Below are 16046 nucleotides of genomic sequence, written 5' to 3' on the forward strand. Positions count from 1 at the left end.
ATAACAACACAAGAACTACGGGGAAAGAGGATAAGGAAGAGGGGGAAGGGGCAGCATCAGCAGGCGACAGGAGGCAACAATAACGAGGGAATTACGAGCATCAAAATGCGCAATGAAAATAAATTAAAGTTTCAGAAACAACAAGTTCAAAGTAGACTGACTGCCAGGGGATGGATGTTGGGAGATTACCGTTAACTGCTGCGATGCCGCTGAGGTGAGGAGCTACACAGCAGGATGGAGGGGGGGTGGATAGTCGACTGCAATTCCTACAAATGTAAAATAAGAAAAACTTTCTGTAGGTGGACAATGCGCGAGCGAGAAAAAGGAAAAAACTTTGGGCAAATATATAAGAAATTTGCATAAATTGACAGCTCGGAATGTTGTACGCCACCGCATAATTGGCACTTGGAGCAGCTGTAAACAGCTCGTAAAAGTAATTACAGCTGCAGACAGAGCGGACAGTGGGGTGAGCCTAAATGGCGGTATGTGCGTGTGTGTGTGTGTGTGTGTGTTTGCGTTGCGTCGGTGGTGTCACAAATGAGCCTCCCTCTGCCGTCTTTCTAATGTCTAATGTTATGTGTGCCGAGCAGGCCAGCCACTAATTATAGGGAACTTAAACGCAACTAATTTTCACACTTGGAAAATGATTAAAACTCCATTTGTATGGAAGAGCGAGAGAAGCAACAGCGTCCAGAGCAGCGTGCGGCCAAGCAGCCAACCAGCTCAGCACCTTGGCTAATTAATATTAATTGAATTTGTTGGTCAAGCGTGTGTGCGTGTGTCTCTATGTGTGAGTAAGTGAGTGTAGTGGCAGGGTGCGTGGTAATCTGCACAGCTGCTGTGCCATTGAATTTGTTTTGAAATTAGTAGTGGCTGCCGAAAAAAGGAAGCCTTAAGAAGAGTCCACTTCACACCAACTGATGACCAACTAATGCCAACTCCAGCTCACGAAAGGAGAGCAAAGGAAGCTCGATGAAGCGTGTGCCCCTCATGAAAGTTCGCGGCAATTATTGTTCAATTATATTGGCTGGGTCTTTCAAGAAGATACTGCACGCAACGCATTGGTCATCGGGGCATACGAAAGTGTTGGTATACAGTTGTCCAGCTGACCAGCTGACTATCATATGGCAAATGGCATAAAGACACCCACATCAAATGTCCAGTGCAAATCGCATAAAGTGCTGGGAATTCGCATGCTGAGAATCAATGGAAACACAGAAAGAACATTTGTGGTTTTCATTATCTTTTATTCATAATTTATTACAATTGAAAATTATGTTCAATATTTTCTCATATTTTGCATTTCATTTGCTCTCCCTATTTCTTCATATTCTTCATCTTCTTCTTGCCATCTCTATTTCGTTCACTTTTTTATTACATTCATCGAGTTGATCTAGTTAATTCTCCAATTTCTCATAATCTTAAGATTTGTTTTTTATTTCTTTACATAGAAGCTTCAATTACTTTATTAATTTAATGATACTTATCTTTTTTTAAATATATTCAAGTTTACTTTTCATCTCTCTTTTACTTCCTGTTTTTTTGTTTTCTTCCTTTATATTTAATCCTAAAAATTTGGTTAAAGTTAATTTATACACGCACAAACACTGATTTATTTATTTCATATAAATATTAGTTTTTGTATTATTTTGTTTTGCTTTTGCCTTTGCTTTGTGATTCAATATTTAGTGTTTTATGTTTAATCTGATTATTTATTGCAACTACAGAGCTAGTTCTCTCTCCTGTTCTAACTCCGTTCATCGAGCGCACACTATCTATCTCGCTCAATCGCTCACCCGCACCTCTCTTCTTCTATGAGTATTTGTGTCTCTCTCTCACATACTCTTTTTTATTTTTCTTTGCTCTCTTCTACATACGCTATGTACATAGATCATCATATGCTGTCTCGTGGGTATGTTGTAAGTTGTATAGATCGTTTATGCACTTTTAGTCTATGCTCAGGGTTGCATTTGTCTCCGGTCATTAAAATCTAGCTTTAAATACAGTATATTTTTTGTTTTTTGTTGTTTGTTTGTTTTTTGTTTCAGTTTTGCGTTTAATTATGATGGTTTTATAATTTAGGCGGGTTCCTCCGCTATTTACAAAATATTTTCAATGGGAGTTTATCAAAAATGTACAATAATTATTAAATATATTATTAGTATGTAAATATAATCATCGTATTAAATGTTGCTGTCGTTCTTAATAATCATATTAAATATTTACGGCGTATACATTAAAGTTTCGAGAAAAATCACATTTTAATTTAAATTCTTAAACGAAAAAAGGTTGAAACACAAAAAGCTTTAAAATTCATTTCATGTACAATATTTGAATTTTTTGTTAAATATTTTTATTATAATTAATTGTGTTTTGGGTTTTCTTAAATTAGTTTTCAACCCTTCTTCTTCCTTTTATACTACTTACTTGCAAGTAACGCTTATCAACACTGACACAACTGACACTGCCAAGCCAAGCGGTCACCACATACAAAATTAATTCTCGTGCAGAGGATTTAATTTACAAGCTTTTAGTTACAATTCAAAGTGTCTTGGTAGAAGTTAACATGCTGGCATCGCGAAAGAGAGAGAGAGAGAAAGGACAAGAATGGAATATCGAATCTACTCAGTAGATGATACGAATATAAACAAGCAAGGAAACAGTCAATTCTAGAAACTATTTCTTAATCCATTTCCCTTTCTTTCTTTCTTGATCTCAACATGTTAACCGATGGTTCGCATTCCTGCTCTACTTCGTCCTTACTGAATTTTGGTTCCTTGTGCTTAGGTTATTAAGCATACATACATATTTTATATTATTTATTTTGGATTTCGAAAATTAGCAATAATATATCTAAATATTTATAGCTTTCAATATATTCTCTTATTCACACATATATATTAATATATAAGTTATATATATGAATATAGTACTCGTATACATCTTTCGCTCAATTAATTTTGGGGTTTTCGTTTAAGGCGTTCTGTACAATTTGCGTTTAATTATTTCTCAAGTCAATGGTTTTTATTGATTAGATAACTACCATAAAGTCTAATATATTACTATCGATGCATAAATCGTATAATTCTGTATATATTTAATGAAAATTTTGCAATTTGCGTTTCCATGTTTCGTTTTGTTTTTAATTTTAAATACTTAGGTCTGGCTGAAAAACATTTGCCATTAGCAATTTGTAAATAAATTTGTATAGCTTGTTTTTTGTTGCTTTTCGTGCAAAACAATAATATAATTTTGTCCAGGGGTATTCTTTAAGAAGTTCGTATACGTTTGAATGATTGTTTCCAGTATAGTAGTTATAATTAGATGAGTGTGCGTGTGTTTTCAATACTATTATGTGTGATGTAAATAGTATAAGGAAATCAGGAGTTTTTACAGGAAAGAAGCTCTCGGTTAATTTGTTTGTAAAAAGCCAAAGGATATAGTACATATAGTACATTCGTGTTTTAGAGCTATAAAAAGGTACTTACTTGCTCACACACATTGTTAATAGTATGGTAGCAGTGCTCGTATATTCAAAATGAAATTGTACAACACTTAATTAAATTTCAGTTTGTTTCTCTTTACATTTACGTATATTCGTTTCGATATTAGTTTTCATAGATTTGGTATTTCAACTGTGTAAATTCAATTTAAACGCACTTGTTCTAGTTGAAATCAGTTCAATTGCCTTAATATTTTAGGAAAGCGAACCCCAAAGCTTCACCCAAAGCTGCATTGCGAGTCGGAAAAATAAAATAAGAAACTGGAAATGACCTCTTGCTGCAGAAAGTATGAATCAAAAATCAAATACAAACACAAGAAATGTTATTTTTGCAATTATTTATCAAAGATGCATTTTACTCGTATTTTCATCATTTAATCTTTCCATTTTGTATTGTGTTTAAAATTAAATTAAGTAATTGTAATAATAATGATAATAATAATAATAATCATAATAGTAACTAAATATAACGCATACAAATTAAAATACATAAATTAAATTAGAATTTAAAATTATACATAATTTATTTATTATTTTGTATTTGTTATGTAAATGTATGTTTGTGTATACGTATGTATGTGTGTACATATGATTATGTGTACTCGCAAGCTTATCATTTATCATTTGTTATTTATGGTTTATTGTTTTTCAATTTTTTTATGTGTAGCTCCTCAGTTGTGTGTTCGGTTTTTAGTGTATTTATTCATTGTCGAAGATGCGATTTTCTTGGAGATAATACTACAAAATACACACACAATAGGAAATTCAATACATTCCACAAAGAAAAATAATCAAAGAATTGTAGTGATCCAATTTAAATTCAATTTCAGTTTTGCTTTCGTGTAAGTTTTGCACTGCGTAAAATTAGAAAACAATTTAATTAATTTAAATAATATGTAATGTTAAAACTAAGATATATGTTTCCATATATAGATACGTGGTTATACATATGTATATATATATATGTAAGTAAATAGTTGGTATTTAATCAATTATCATTAGTTTTAATTAGTTATCGTTCTGTTCATATATGTACATTTGTATGCATACGTACAAACAAGGTAAGTATCTACTACATATAAGAAAACAAAAGCGTTTACTTCAACTGACTTCTTACATTAATAAACAAAGAAACTAAATCTAGAGAACATTATTCCCCCCTCTGCTTCACATTCGTTCTTTTCTGTTCTGTTCTGTTTGTTGTGTTTTGTATTTATTTTTATTTTTGTTGCATTTTTGAAAATGGATTGAAAAGAATTGTACGCAGCTTGTGGTCAATTTTGGTTGCTAAGAAATTCATTCTTTACTAAATTCAAATTAAAAAATAGTTTTATAAAACAAACAAATCAATTATTATTTTATTGTTTGCAGTCGTTCAAACTGTAGCTTATGTTTTCGTTTTGGATTTGGATTTGGATTGCGCCTAAATTCATGCTTCGAAATATTGCCTTTTGTAGCTTTTGACGTACTGATTTGCATGTAAGAATTCAATTAGTAAATATTTCCATGTTGTTTGTCAAATATTTAAGTGTGTGTACATGTGTGTGTGTGTTGTTGTTGTTGTTGATGTCTGTATTTTTTGTTGTTGTATTCATTTAACTTAGACCTAAGCGTTTCATTTTGCTTTATGCATAAATATCTTCGTGCTCGACGTCCTCTTCTATTGTTGCTTCTTGAAGTTATTTAATTTTAAGGTATACACAAAAATTTCATTTAACGTTGTTGTTGGTAATATTGTTGCTGCTGCAGTTGGTGTTGTTGCTGTTGGTTCTGTTGTTGCGCATGCCTTTCTTTCTATTTGCTAATATCATCATCACTTTCATTATAATTTTGTTATTCTTATGATTTTACTACGATTTTACTGCGATCTATTACATGATTGATATTGCCACACGGTTTGTCATTTCTGTTCAACTGTCCAGATCGGTTCCAGCTCCGACTCCGATTCCGACTCCAACTCCGGTTCCGAGTCCTATTCCAGTTCCTCTGCTATGTAGTAGTTATTCTAAGCTATGATTTTGGCTTTGTCGCTATCAGCTTGCTGCTCAACATTGGTTTCCGTCTGCATTTGGTTTCCCTTCCACATCCGCTCGTCCATCGTTGATGGATTTGGTAACAGCTTCAGCTTCAGCTTCAGCTCCGCTTCCGGTTGCAGCTCCAACTTCAACTCCACCAACGGACTGCGATGCGTTTGTGGCCTCGGGATGCGTCGCGTATCCATCGCTAACGTTACATTACAAGTGCTGGCCATAGTATTCAGCGGGCGGGTAGTGGGGGTAGCCTTGATGGAAGCCGGGATCGCCGGGCGGACGATGCATCATATGCGCCTGGCTGTCCATCATATAGCCCATGGCATCGTGACCATAACCGGAGGGACCTGGATGCGGTGTATAAACTGTTGAGAGTTGCGTTTGATGATGTTGCAATGAGAGACAGAGATCGAGAGAGAGAGAGAGAGAGAAAAAAATGTCAATAATTAGAAATTGCGTTCGAAATTAGACAAAGCTCCTAATTGCTCTTTCTCTTTGCTTTGCGCCATTTCATAGTTATGGATATTTTTTTGGTTTGTTAAGGAGGGAGGATGGGGCTTTGGATTGGGGGCATGGTTGGTTGGTTGGTTGTGATATTTACCTGCTCGATTTGATTGATCGATCATTGGCTGCACAATTCTTCGGCGCGCATTGATGAACCTGTAAGAGACAAAAGCAGAGAGCAATGGATATTAGTTTGAGTTTTTTCTTATTTTTTAATTAAGTAGAAGACAACAGTTGGATTTATGAATTATTTATAAATGATTTTAGACGGTGACTGCCGAGATTTTCAGCAGCCTGCTTTATGTGCGCAACTTAGCCATAAACTAAACCAAATCTTTGCCAGAGTCACACTTTTTGCTCGCCAAACGAGAGTCGGGCCACATCAATGGGACATGGGGCATGGGGCATGGGGCATGAGGCATGGGGAATGGGAGCTGGGAATGGTTGCCTGGTTTACAAAGCCCAGTGCCGACTTTGGTTATGATTGTCGTTTAATAAATGCAATAAGAAATAATAAGCAGGCAGTTGCTGATCCTTCCGCAGCGTGAAGGATCAACCAAAGAAATGAAATGATTAAAGCAAAAAGCCGACATCGGCATCGGCATCGAGTTCGAGCTTGAGTTCGAGCTCGAGATCGAGATCGTCGCAGCCGTCGCGTCACAGGAGTGACAGTCAGCTCAGTTCAAGCGATCTTAGCCGCTTGGGTTGACACAGAAAGCTCACAAACAGAAACAGATACCCAAAGACACTTACTAAGGAAAAAAAAGAGGCAGAAAAAATGAAGGGAAAACTATACTATAAGAACAGGAACACAACGAGACATTAGCCAAAAATGAAAAAAAGCAACACAGAAAAACAGAACTCTTTGCGATTTAGTAGAGGTTAATGCACTGAAAGCAGCCCCTGAAATTCATTCCTTACATATGTATAAGAAGACACTTCATTTTCGATTTTCGGTCTTTGTTGGGAGCGAGCGTTGTGTTGCCTTTTTTCAATTTGCAGTTCAGTTTTGTTGCTCATTTTGAGGCGGAAATTGTTGCAACGCCCTGGAATCGTTTATCAAAACGACAAAATGGAATTGAGTTCCGTTGCAAACGATTTGGGGAACGTTTTGGCTCAAGAAGATTCGAATGTGAGACGTTGCCATGTTGTAAGCTGCAAATCGATTTGGCCGCTGGCTGCTGACTTGATTGGCTGCGTTGCAAATGGCGAGAGAAGGAACCGAGTGGCAGAGAAATGTGGTATGTGGCATGTGGCATGTGGCAAGCGGCATGCACTGGTAATGCCACAAGAACGGCGCACATTTGCGGCGTTATTTATGTACTTACGCCATAATTATAACTTTTTTCCACTCTGCAGCTGTAAGTAAGCGTTAATATTTAAAACTTGGCTACAACAAAACTTTTTCGATTACAGCAGAGAACAGTAACAGAACCGAATTCACTGAGTTCTTAGTGTACTCTGTCCGTCTGTCTGGCTGTCTAAGAGTTTTACTTTTCCTTCTTATTGGGTGTTAATGGACTTTCCTTCTATCTTCCTTGCACACTTTCCCTCCAGGACTTGTCTTCTCTATCTGTTGGTCATTTGAATTGCTTCTTACGCAGTTTCCTGTCCTATTTCTACGCCTGCCACTCCTCAAATTGCGCAAAATAAATACACATTTAGCTGAAGAAGCCCTTGGCCATTCCCCATGGATTAGTGTTTTGGCGAAGGTGTCGTCTGCCAGCCCATAAATAACCAAAAGTGTCAACATTTTATTTTGCTATTTTCTGCAAAGGTTTCCCTCTATTTTTTTGTATTCTTTTTTTCGCTCCTTCGTTCCTTCTCTGTCAGCATTTGCTTCTCCTTGAAGCTGTGTTGTCTACGCAGCGTTGCGTGCTTAAGCGAAGCGAGCAGGGCTCCTTTTCCCCCCTCACCACCCAAAGAGCCCTGCCATAGTCCTTGCCTCTGCTAGTATTTGTTAATTTGCAGTGTGCTTCAGTGAGCGCGAAATTCAATTTAATTGAGCTGAGTGCCAGTCCCAGTGCCACCGTTAGCAGCAGTGGAAGGACCACTTCCTCCCTACCAGTTCAGTAACCCAATCTATACCCACTCCATCTCCATCTCCTTGTCCGTATCCTTGTCCTGCTCCTGTGGCTCACACATTTTTCGCTAGATTTTATTATGGCCTGTCTCTGCTTAAAAGCATTCCATGCCACAGAAACAGACACAAGCAAAAGCACAAGACACAGTTCCCGCCCTGTCGCATCATTACCCGAACGGCAACTGCATAAAATATTCAGCAACGCTTTTAACTGGCTCTCTGCAAGCTTTTGCTTTACTTTCGTTGCCAGCCCCTCCATCTCAGCATCTCTACATCTCTACATCTTGGGGCTTCCTGGATCTGGTTGCAACTCGTGCGACAACAACTACTCGTAAGAGCAGCCAACTGCAGACGGCTTAGAAGCTTGCCTAGTCTTCTTTTTTTTCCTGCATTGCATTGCATTGGCTGCCAGGTGTCAAGTTCTGCAGCATGTCGCATAATGTGCAAAATTTGATGAAGTCGCCTTCAAGCTCATGCCAAGTCTGCAGATCTTCGGCTCTACGCTTCAGCTCTGTTTGTCTCTCCTCATGCCAATTGCCAAGCAACCAACCAACCAAACCAGGGCATCATGGCCATAGTTTTATTTGCATTTCATTTGCTATGCTGCAGTTTTGCCTGAACAGGTTATTTCAAAGTTCTTCTCTTAACTGCAGTAAATTTTGTTGTAGGCGCAAGCTGCCTTATAAATTTACTGGTGTAAGCTGATATCTATTTGTGTGTGCTCTGGCTCTGAGATCTGATTTTGATTCAGATTCTTTTCTTTCGTGAGATTCGCTTTTCCATCAGCAACAGAAAGTAGCATAAAGCATGTGTCTAATGTTCCTACTAACTTTTTTCATAATGCTTTGCCTTGATCTTATATTAGTTTAAATGAGAAAGTAGTCTCATTAAATACATTTTATTCTAAATTAATAATAATAAAAGGTGAAGAACACTTACCAATTGTTTACTTGCAGTATCGTTAGGCCTGTGTCCTGCGCCAATTGTTTTTTCTGGTCCTCGGAAGGGTAGGGATGCTGAATGTAAGTAGAGAGAGAGGAGAAAAATCACGTAAATAAATTTACTGCTGGCACAATTCAATTAACACAACAAAGACAACGAAGATTTACAATCTAGCCACATGAAATACGTTAAACAAGCCAGCCACCGATCAATCATTGCCAGCTTAGGCCGCGGCTGCGACTCTAATAAAACATATATGGGGAACCGTAGAATAGAACATATTTGAGACCTGTCGGAACTGAACTGCTGCACTTGAAATGTGGCACCCAAAAAACTGTTGCCCCTTGGTGTTTATTTTATTACTCGCACTCGCACTCGCACTAGCAGTCATAGTCGCGTGTTCTCTTTTTCTTCACTCGAAATGTTTATCTGGATCTCTGACCAGTGAGTGCAGCCCCAACCCCTTTCTCCCTTATCGCCACTGCCACTCAAAATGTCCTCAATTTTTCGGTCTCTGTCTGCAATTGCAACGCATTTTCTATAGCGCCAAATGGGCAAACAACATTCGGAGGCGGGGTTCCGTGATGGGTGATGTGCGATGGTGAGAGCTGTCCGCTGCTCCTCATAAATCTTGCAGCCGGCACGCCGCCACAGTGGCGTCAGTGAGTAAACATACCTCCCAACCCATGTGTAGGAGTGCAGTTGCAGTGGCAGTGGCAGTGGCAGTGGCAGTGGCAGTGGCAAGCTAATCTAATCGGCGACTGGCGCTTATTACAAATTTCTATTTGATTTAGTTGTAGTCGCAGTGTTGGATTTTCAATATTGACTTAACGAGTCCTCGACAACAACAACGAAACCAAAAGCAGGGAAGCCAGACTTGACACCTGGATTGCCCAATTCCTCTAGAGCTCAGAGCGGAAATCGCTGTCAATCTCTGGCTTCGCCTTTTGTTCAGCTCTCGAGATCCCTTGGCGCATGCGTCTGTAATCGCTTTTGTTCAACCCTTTTCATTTTGGCGCTTTGTTTTGTATTTTTATTATTATTTATTTGTGATGTGATGTGATGCGACTACAGATTTCCGGCAGCTGTGGGCGTTTTAATCGTGCCACCACTCTCTACAAAAGGACTCTGCCCCATCAAACGTTCTGCCTTCTGTCTCTATTGTCATTTTGCGGTTGCTGGCAATTGAACTTTTGAGCAATGTCCTCGCAGTTGTCTGCACATGCAATTTGCCACACACACACACACTCAGGAAGCAAGTGCTGTTGCTGTTGTTGTTGTGCTGCTGCTGTTATTGCACTGAGAAATTTACCGTTCTTAGCCACACCCACCAGACTGTGCCCAGAATATATGGACTGTCACTTGCTGCTTAGTATATGTATAATAACACACACACATACATGTGCTCGAATAGATGAGTATATAAATGTATATATTGCTTTGCGGTATATATATAGTATTCCATATAGTTTGTGCATTCGGTATTCAATATGCAAGTGCTCAAGTGGCAGGAATTTGGTATTCCATTCGAAATGTGCAACGCTGCAACATCCTTGTCGCATGTCTTGCCAACCGACGATTCTGACTGTCCGTCCGTCTGTGCGTCCGTCTGTCTGTCTGTTTGTCTGTCTGTCTGGTTGCCCGCATGTCCTGCGTAGTGTCTGTAATGCAATTTAGTTGCCTTGTTGTCCTTGCCGTGCACACCCATTTTGTTGTCGACTTCCCCTTTCGATCCCGCCCTACGCTCCTTAAATGCATTTTCCTTATTGTTTGTGTTTAATAAATTTTGCGTGTTGCCTTCTTGTACTATAGATATGAGTGTATTAGTGTGTGTGTGTATGCCCGGTAGCAATATTTGTTTGCAGTGACACGCCCAATACCGTGCTCCTGCCACTGTCTCTGCTTCTGCCTCGATTCAAGTCCTGACAACAGCCAATACTAAAACTACTATATGAAATTTGTGTATTGACAAATAAACGTAGATGTCCATGTAAATACAATGGACATGCCAAAAGCAATGTTCTCCCCTAGCCACATGCCTGACTCTTGACCCCCGTCATCCCCTTGCCATGCCCATTCTGTTGGCAGGGTTATAAAATGTTTAAGAAGTCAAAATGCATAAATTACATGCAGGTAAATTAAAATAGAATTTATTGCATACTTTGTGGCGCTCATCTATTCAGAGAAATGCTTTCATTCCAGAGTCTGGGCCAGTTGCCCCGAGCTAACATTATTGTGGCTAGAATTGATAGTGACATCGAGTTTCCTGCACATTTAAGAATTGGATTGCTTAAGAACCCAATTCCAATCGACTAGTCTTCATTGATTAGCCACACAGATGGAATAAGCATAAAATTAGGAACAACGTATTATAGAAACCTGACTAATTAACAGAGATTTACAATATGAAATCATTGAGTTACCTGTTTGATATTAATAAAGACAACAGTTGGAGAAGATGATTCCCTAAAATTTGTTTTTTTCCTAACTATTCATTGATTTTCGTTCGCCCTCCTCAGTACATCTTTTTGATTTTTGCATCTGGAGCGCATCAAGAATGCATTAGTCCCAATCTTCGAGGTGCTTCTTTCTTTCATTCAGCTCTAATTACGCTAATGTAAGCAATTATGCATTTTGGCCAGCACATTCACATTCACACTCACACTCATTCGCATTCACACTCATTCAATCGACAGCAGAACGGGCAAAGAGTGAGTCGAGAAACTAACCAAGCAAACGAGTGCAAACATGTCAAGTGAAACAAAGTCCATTTGGTTTATTAATTTACCATACGGCAAAATAATTAATTACTGTCACGCCTTTAAGTTGCTTTTGCACTCTTCTGTGTCTTTGCTGTCAACTTGCAGCTTGTCCCCTAAGCCCCTCCGCTCCCTCTTTCCCAGTAGCGACTCCCCAGCTGCTACTCTTTGAGCCTTTTGTCTAGTCGCTTAACTCGCTCCACTTTTTCCACATATTTTCGCTCGTGTTGTGTGTTTATTTAAACTTGGCAAATGAATTTAAAACAATCAGCACACATACACTCTGTCCCACTCTTGCTCTCTTCCCCGCCGCCTGTCGACAAGTGCCAAGTAAACCACAGGCATAGGCCTATGTCTCTGTCCCGCTCTCTCTCCCTCACTCTCCACTCTCCACTCTCCACTCTGGTCACATGATGTCAACATGACTGCAATGCCGTGACACATGGCACAACAAGCTCAAGACGTCGGCTGCAGCACCAGCTCCAATTCCAGTTCCAGCTCCAGCTCCAGCAGCAGCAACAACGATTACAAGAGCATGGCTCGGTAATGCACACGTACAACGACGCCAGCGACGCCGCCGCCATTAACAACGCCAAATGCGACGCCATTTGTGAAACAAGCAGCAACAACAACTAACTGCAAATTGCTGCGGCTGCGGCTGCTTCGGTGTCAGCGTCGTCGTCGTCGACGGCGTCAGCGGTGAAAATTGCATTGCGACGTCGGCCTGTGGCAGCCATTATGAAGATTTTTTCCAGTTGCACTACATGTCTAAACAGAGCCAAATGAGTGTATCCACTGGGCGAGGGAGCGAGAAAGGGACAGAAGCATAGACGACAGGCGTCAGCGAGTGAGGGAGTGCGGGCGCCAGAGGGAGAGGAAGAGAGTGTCGCACTAATCGCAACTCGGTCCTCATACTCAAAGTAAGTACGACGTCGTCACAGCGAACAGCGAACAGCAAACAGAAAACAGCGAACAGCGAACAACGGAAAAAAATAATTTGCACAAAGTTATAAGATGCCCTGTGGCCATTGCCACAATGCGATAGGGTCAAGAAACTGACAAAGGTAGGAAAGAGAATTACGTATGCAAACCAAACTGCAGTTAATAGGAAGAGGAAGCAGGCATTGTGGCAACTTGGCCAAGGGTTAAAATGAGTAAGTGCCACAAGCAGTTGGCGACTGCTTCTTGGCTCTTGCGGTAAGCAACGAAGTTTCGAACTGCATCTTTATTAAGAAAAGTATTCTACATTCGTTTCTTACAGTCCACAATTCACTCGTAACTCATTAACTAATTATTGCAGAGTATCCACGGTTCGTCGTTGTCCGAATGTTTTGTTTACTGTCTGTTGTCTGTTGACTACACATGCCACACACTAAGCGCCGCCGTCGCTGTGGGCTATAACATGCAACATGAGCGCTGACAACAATGCAACTTTTTTGCGCCACGGTCTTGCCACAGCGCCTTCCCCCCGCCAGCTGCCCGCTGTCTGTCTCGCCTCGGCGTGCCAGTCATTTGCCATTCGCCTACCATTTAGGCCATTTTGCGCCTTGTTTTTTTCGGGGGTTACTTTTAAACTGTGGCAACTGCACCGGCGCACCGGCAACTAAAGCAAACGTCAAGCGAAGCCAGACGAAGAAAATTGCATGGGAGCTGGCAAATGCGATTCGCGGAGTAAGGGAGGGAGTGGGGCAACAAGAGGGATCTGGCAACGCATGAGCCAAGAGTAGGCGGAGCACGCGAAATGAGTCTTTTTCCCCCTTTATGTAGCACGTTGCACGCTGCATGTTGCCGTTGCCGTTGCCGTTGCCTGTCTGCAATGCGCGCCAAATGTAAACAAAATATTCGCGCGCCTGCCATAATTATGGCAGCAGCAACAGCAACAGTAACAGCAACAACAACAACAACAACCATAACTACAACATGCATGCAAGCAATCGGAAACAACAAACCAGCCATGCATTGCAGTGTCCCCTCTTCCCGCTCCTCTCCTCACCCTATCAGGCATTCCTTTGTTTTTGGTTGGCCAGAGAGTGCGCTTAACCCAGCCCCCGTTGCATTCCCCCTCCCCATCCAGACGCAGTCTCTACGAACTGAAGTGCACTTCATTAGCACCATCGTCGTCGTCGTCGAGGTTGTCTTATTTGGGGTCTGGCTTTTAACGACTTTGGAAACGCCATCGATGTCGCATCGACCATGTCAACATGGCCGTGCTTGTAGTTATAGCTGTAGTTGTTGCCCCCGTCAGATTGACGTGCCAAGCTTGGCATCGAGTTTCTCTTGGCAGCAAAAAAATACCACTGTTAATTATGCCAATTGGAAAAGGCGCTTGATAAATCAAATTCGCTGTCCATTGCATTGGCATCAGCTTCGGCTTCGGCATTTGCATTAGCCAAAAAGCCCCAAAGAGAATGTGGCATACAGAAATGTCGACTCAATTTCCAGAGCATGTCGAACGCAAAACAATTTCTCTAATGTGTCCCACTCCCCCTCGGCCCCTGTGAAAAACTGCTTAATGGCATTAAACAGCTAAAAGGACATGGAAAAAATGCGTCAAGGATATGCAGGATATGCTGACGGAGAAGGCTGTGAAAGTCGAGTCGCAGTCGTCGACGCTTTTGCCTTTGCCTTCGCTGGGTAAACATGAGTGATGCGCTGATTTAAACGGCAATCCATCAATGTCAGAGGGTGGGCACTACTTAGGGGGAGTGGAGGAAGGAGGCAGCAGGCAGCAGGCAGCAGGAAGAGACTATTGGGGGTGGCATATCAGCTTGGCTATTTTAAAACTGCGCCACAGACACATTCAGAAACCAAGCCAGATAAACATTCCAACAGCGGCAGCTTCAACTTTAATTTCCGATTTGTTTGCTTATCGCCTTCACTTGGAATCTGAGGCTAAGCCTGAGCCTGAGGTCTTGGTCACTGCAGACGCCTGGTCGTTAGGTATTCTCCCCTCCCCCACCCCCCTCCATAACACACACACACTGAAATACTTGCAAACACTCGCTCACATTTAGAAAATTCCATTAGATTTTTATCATTTTACATACGCAGCAGTAGCCGCAACTTCTGGCCAGCAAAAGAGACTACAAAAAAGTGGCTAATGGCCCAAACGTAGCCCCGCAGTTTGAACTTCCTTAACAGCCGCTTGACCGTTGCGCATAAAATCTTATAGTTTTATTTTTCCCTTTTTTTATTTGGGATGTGCTGGACAATCCTTTACGAGTCTGCTTAACATAAAGTGGCGCATAACAAATCTGTTTACGAGTATTTTGTATTCCGTATTCTCAGGACTTCCTGCAAACAGTTTGAACTTTGATTTGACTGTTTGGTTTAGGTATCTAGTATTTGCTTGCCAGTTGCAATTTGTTTTTATTGTATTTGGGACAGTCGAAATGCCATTTATCTGAGCACTTTGATGGGCCAAATGGAAATCTAATTGGACGCGTTGACCGGGCAATAAGCCAGAGACGAAACTGGTCTAAATGGTTGCCCAAGCACAGCATTCGGCATTACCGATTTAGTCGTCCGTATCCCAAGTGTATGACACTATAAAATATAAACCTTAACTGCGTAGTTGACTCACTGTTTCGCATCTTCTAAGCGAGTATCTTATCTTGTAGTAGACTCGCTCTATCTCTCTTCAAGATACCGATACCGATACCGAGTTGTGCTCTTATTATTTGCATTGTTTTACAGATACTGTGGCCACGCCCACATGCCCCTCGATAACTGATACTTTGGTTGGCTGTCGCTAATCTTATCGAGCTGCCAACTAAAACCGAATTGGCCAAAACCAAAATGTGGGCCAGGCTAAGCGCTTATCGCGCTTCCCCAATAATTGTGTTGATTTTAAATGGTTTAATCGAGATTGCGATTGTGATAGAGACTTACCGTTAAATGCTGAAACAGCCACGCTCTCAATATGTTTGTTGCAACTTTTGGGAAAATGCCACGTTTCTTTTGGTTCTTTTTGCCGCTCGCATCGTCGTCCTCCTCGCCGGTTCCCTCGCCGCTTCCTATGCTGGCGTTGCTTGCATCACCTGTGGAAAACGGAGAAAATTCAAGTTCAGTTTGTGGTCTAAGTCAATATTGTCACAGCACTAGGTACTAAGCACTTCTTCTAGGCATCGCATCTGTGTACTCATTATGTCTAAAAGTACAAGTTGTTGTTGTTGTTGTTGCTGTTGTGATTGTTATTCTGGTTTATGACTGTTTGTCAAGTGGGC

At 40.8% G+C, this 16046-nt stretch overlaps 1 protein-coding gene across 4 annotated transcripts in view; it reads right to left on the reverse strand.

The window, feature by feature from the left end:
- Positions 1 to 1471: 1471 nt before the first annotated feature.
- The window catches only part of LOC117576137 (homeobox protein homothorax), a 146544-nt gene continuing 131969 nt past the window's right edge, over positions 1472 to 16046 (reverse strand). For 3 of the 4 annotated variants that reach the window (XM_052007774.1, XM_034260701.2, XM_034260698.2), the window contains 4 exons: positions 15712 to 15860; positions 9059 to 9135; positions 6134 to 6192; positions 1472 to 5897 (listed from right to left, as the gene is read on the reverse strand). In XM_052007774.1, coding sequence (XP_051863734.1) covers positions 5737 to 5897; positions 6134 to 6192; positions 9059 to 9135; positions 15712 to 15860 — 446 coding nt within the window. In that variant the 3' untranslated portion in view covers positions 1472 to 5736. The remainder of the gene's footprint in view (positions 5898 to 6133; positions 6193 to 9058; positions 9136 to 15711; positions 15861 to 16046) is intronic. The other variant, XM_034260699.2, reaches the window with a different exon arrangement.

The sequence above is a fragment of the Drosophila albomicans genome, chromosome 2R (assembly GCF_009650485.2).
Source record: "Drosophila albomicans strain 15112-1751.03 chromosome 2R, ASM965048v2, whole genome shotgun sequence".
Taxonomy (NCBI): Eukaryota; Metazoa; Arthropoda; class Insecta; order Diptera; family Drosophilidae; genus Drosophila; species Drosophila albomicans.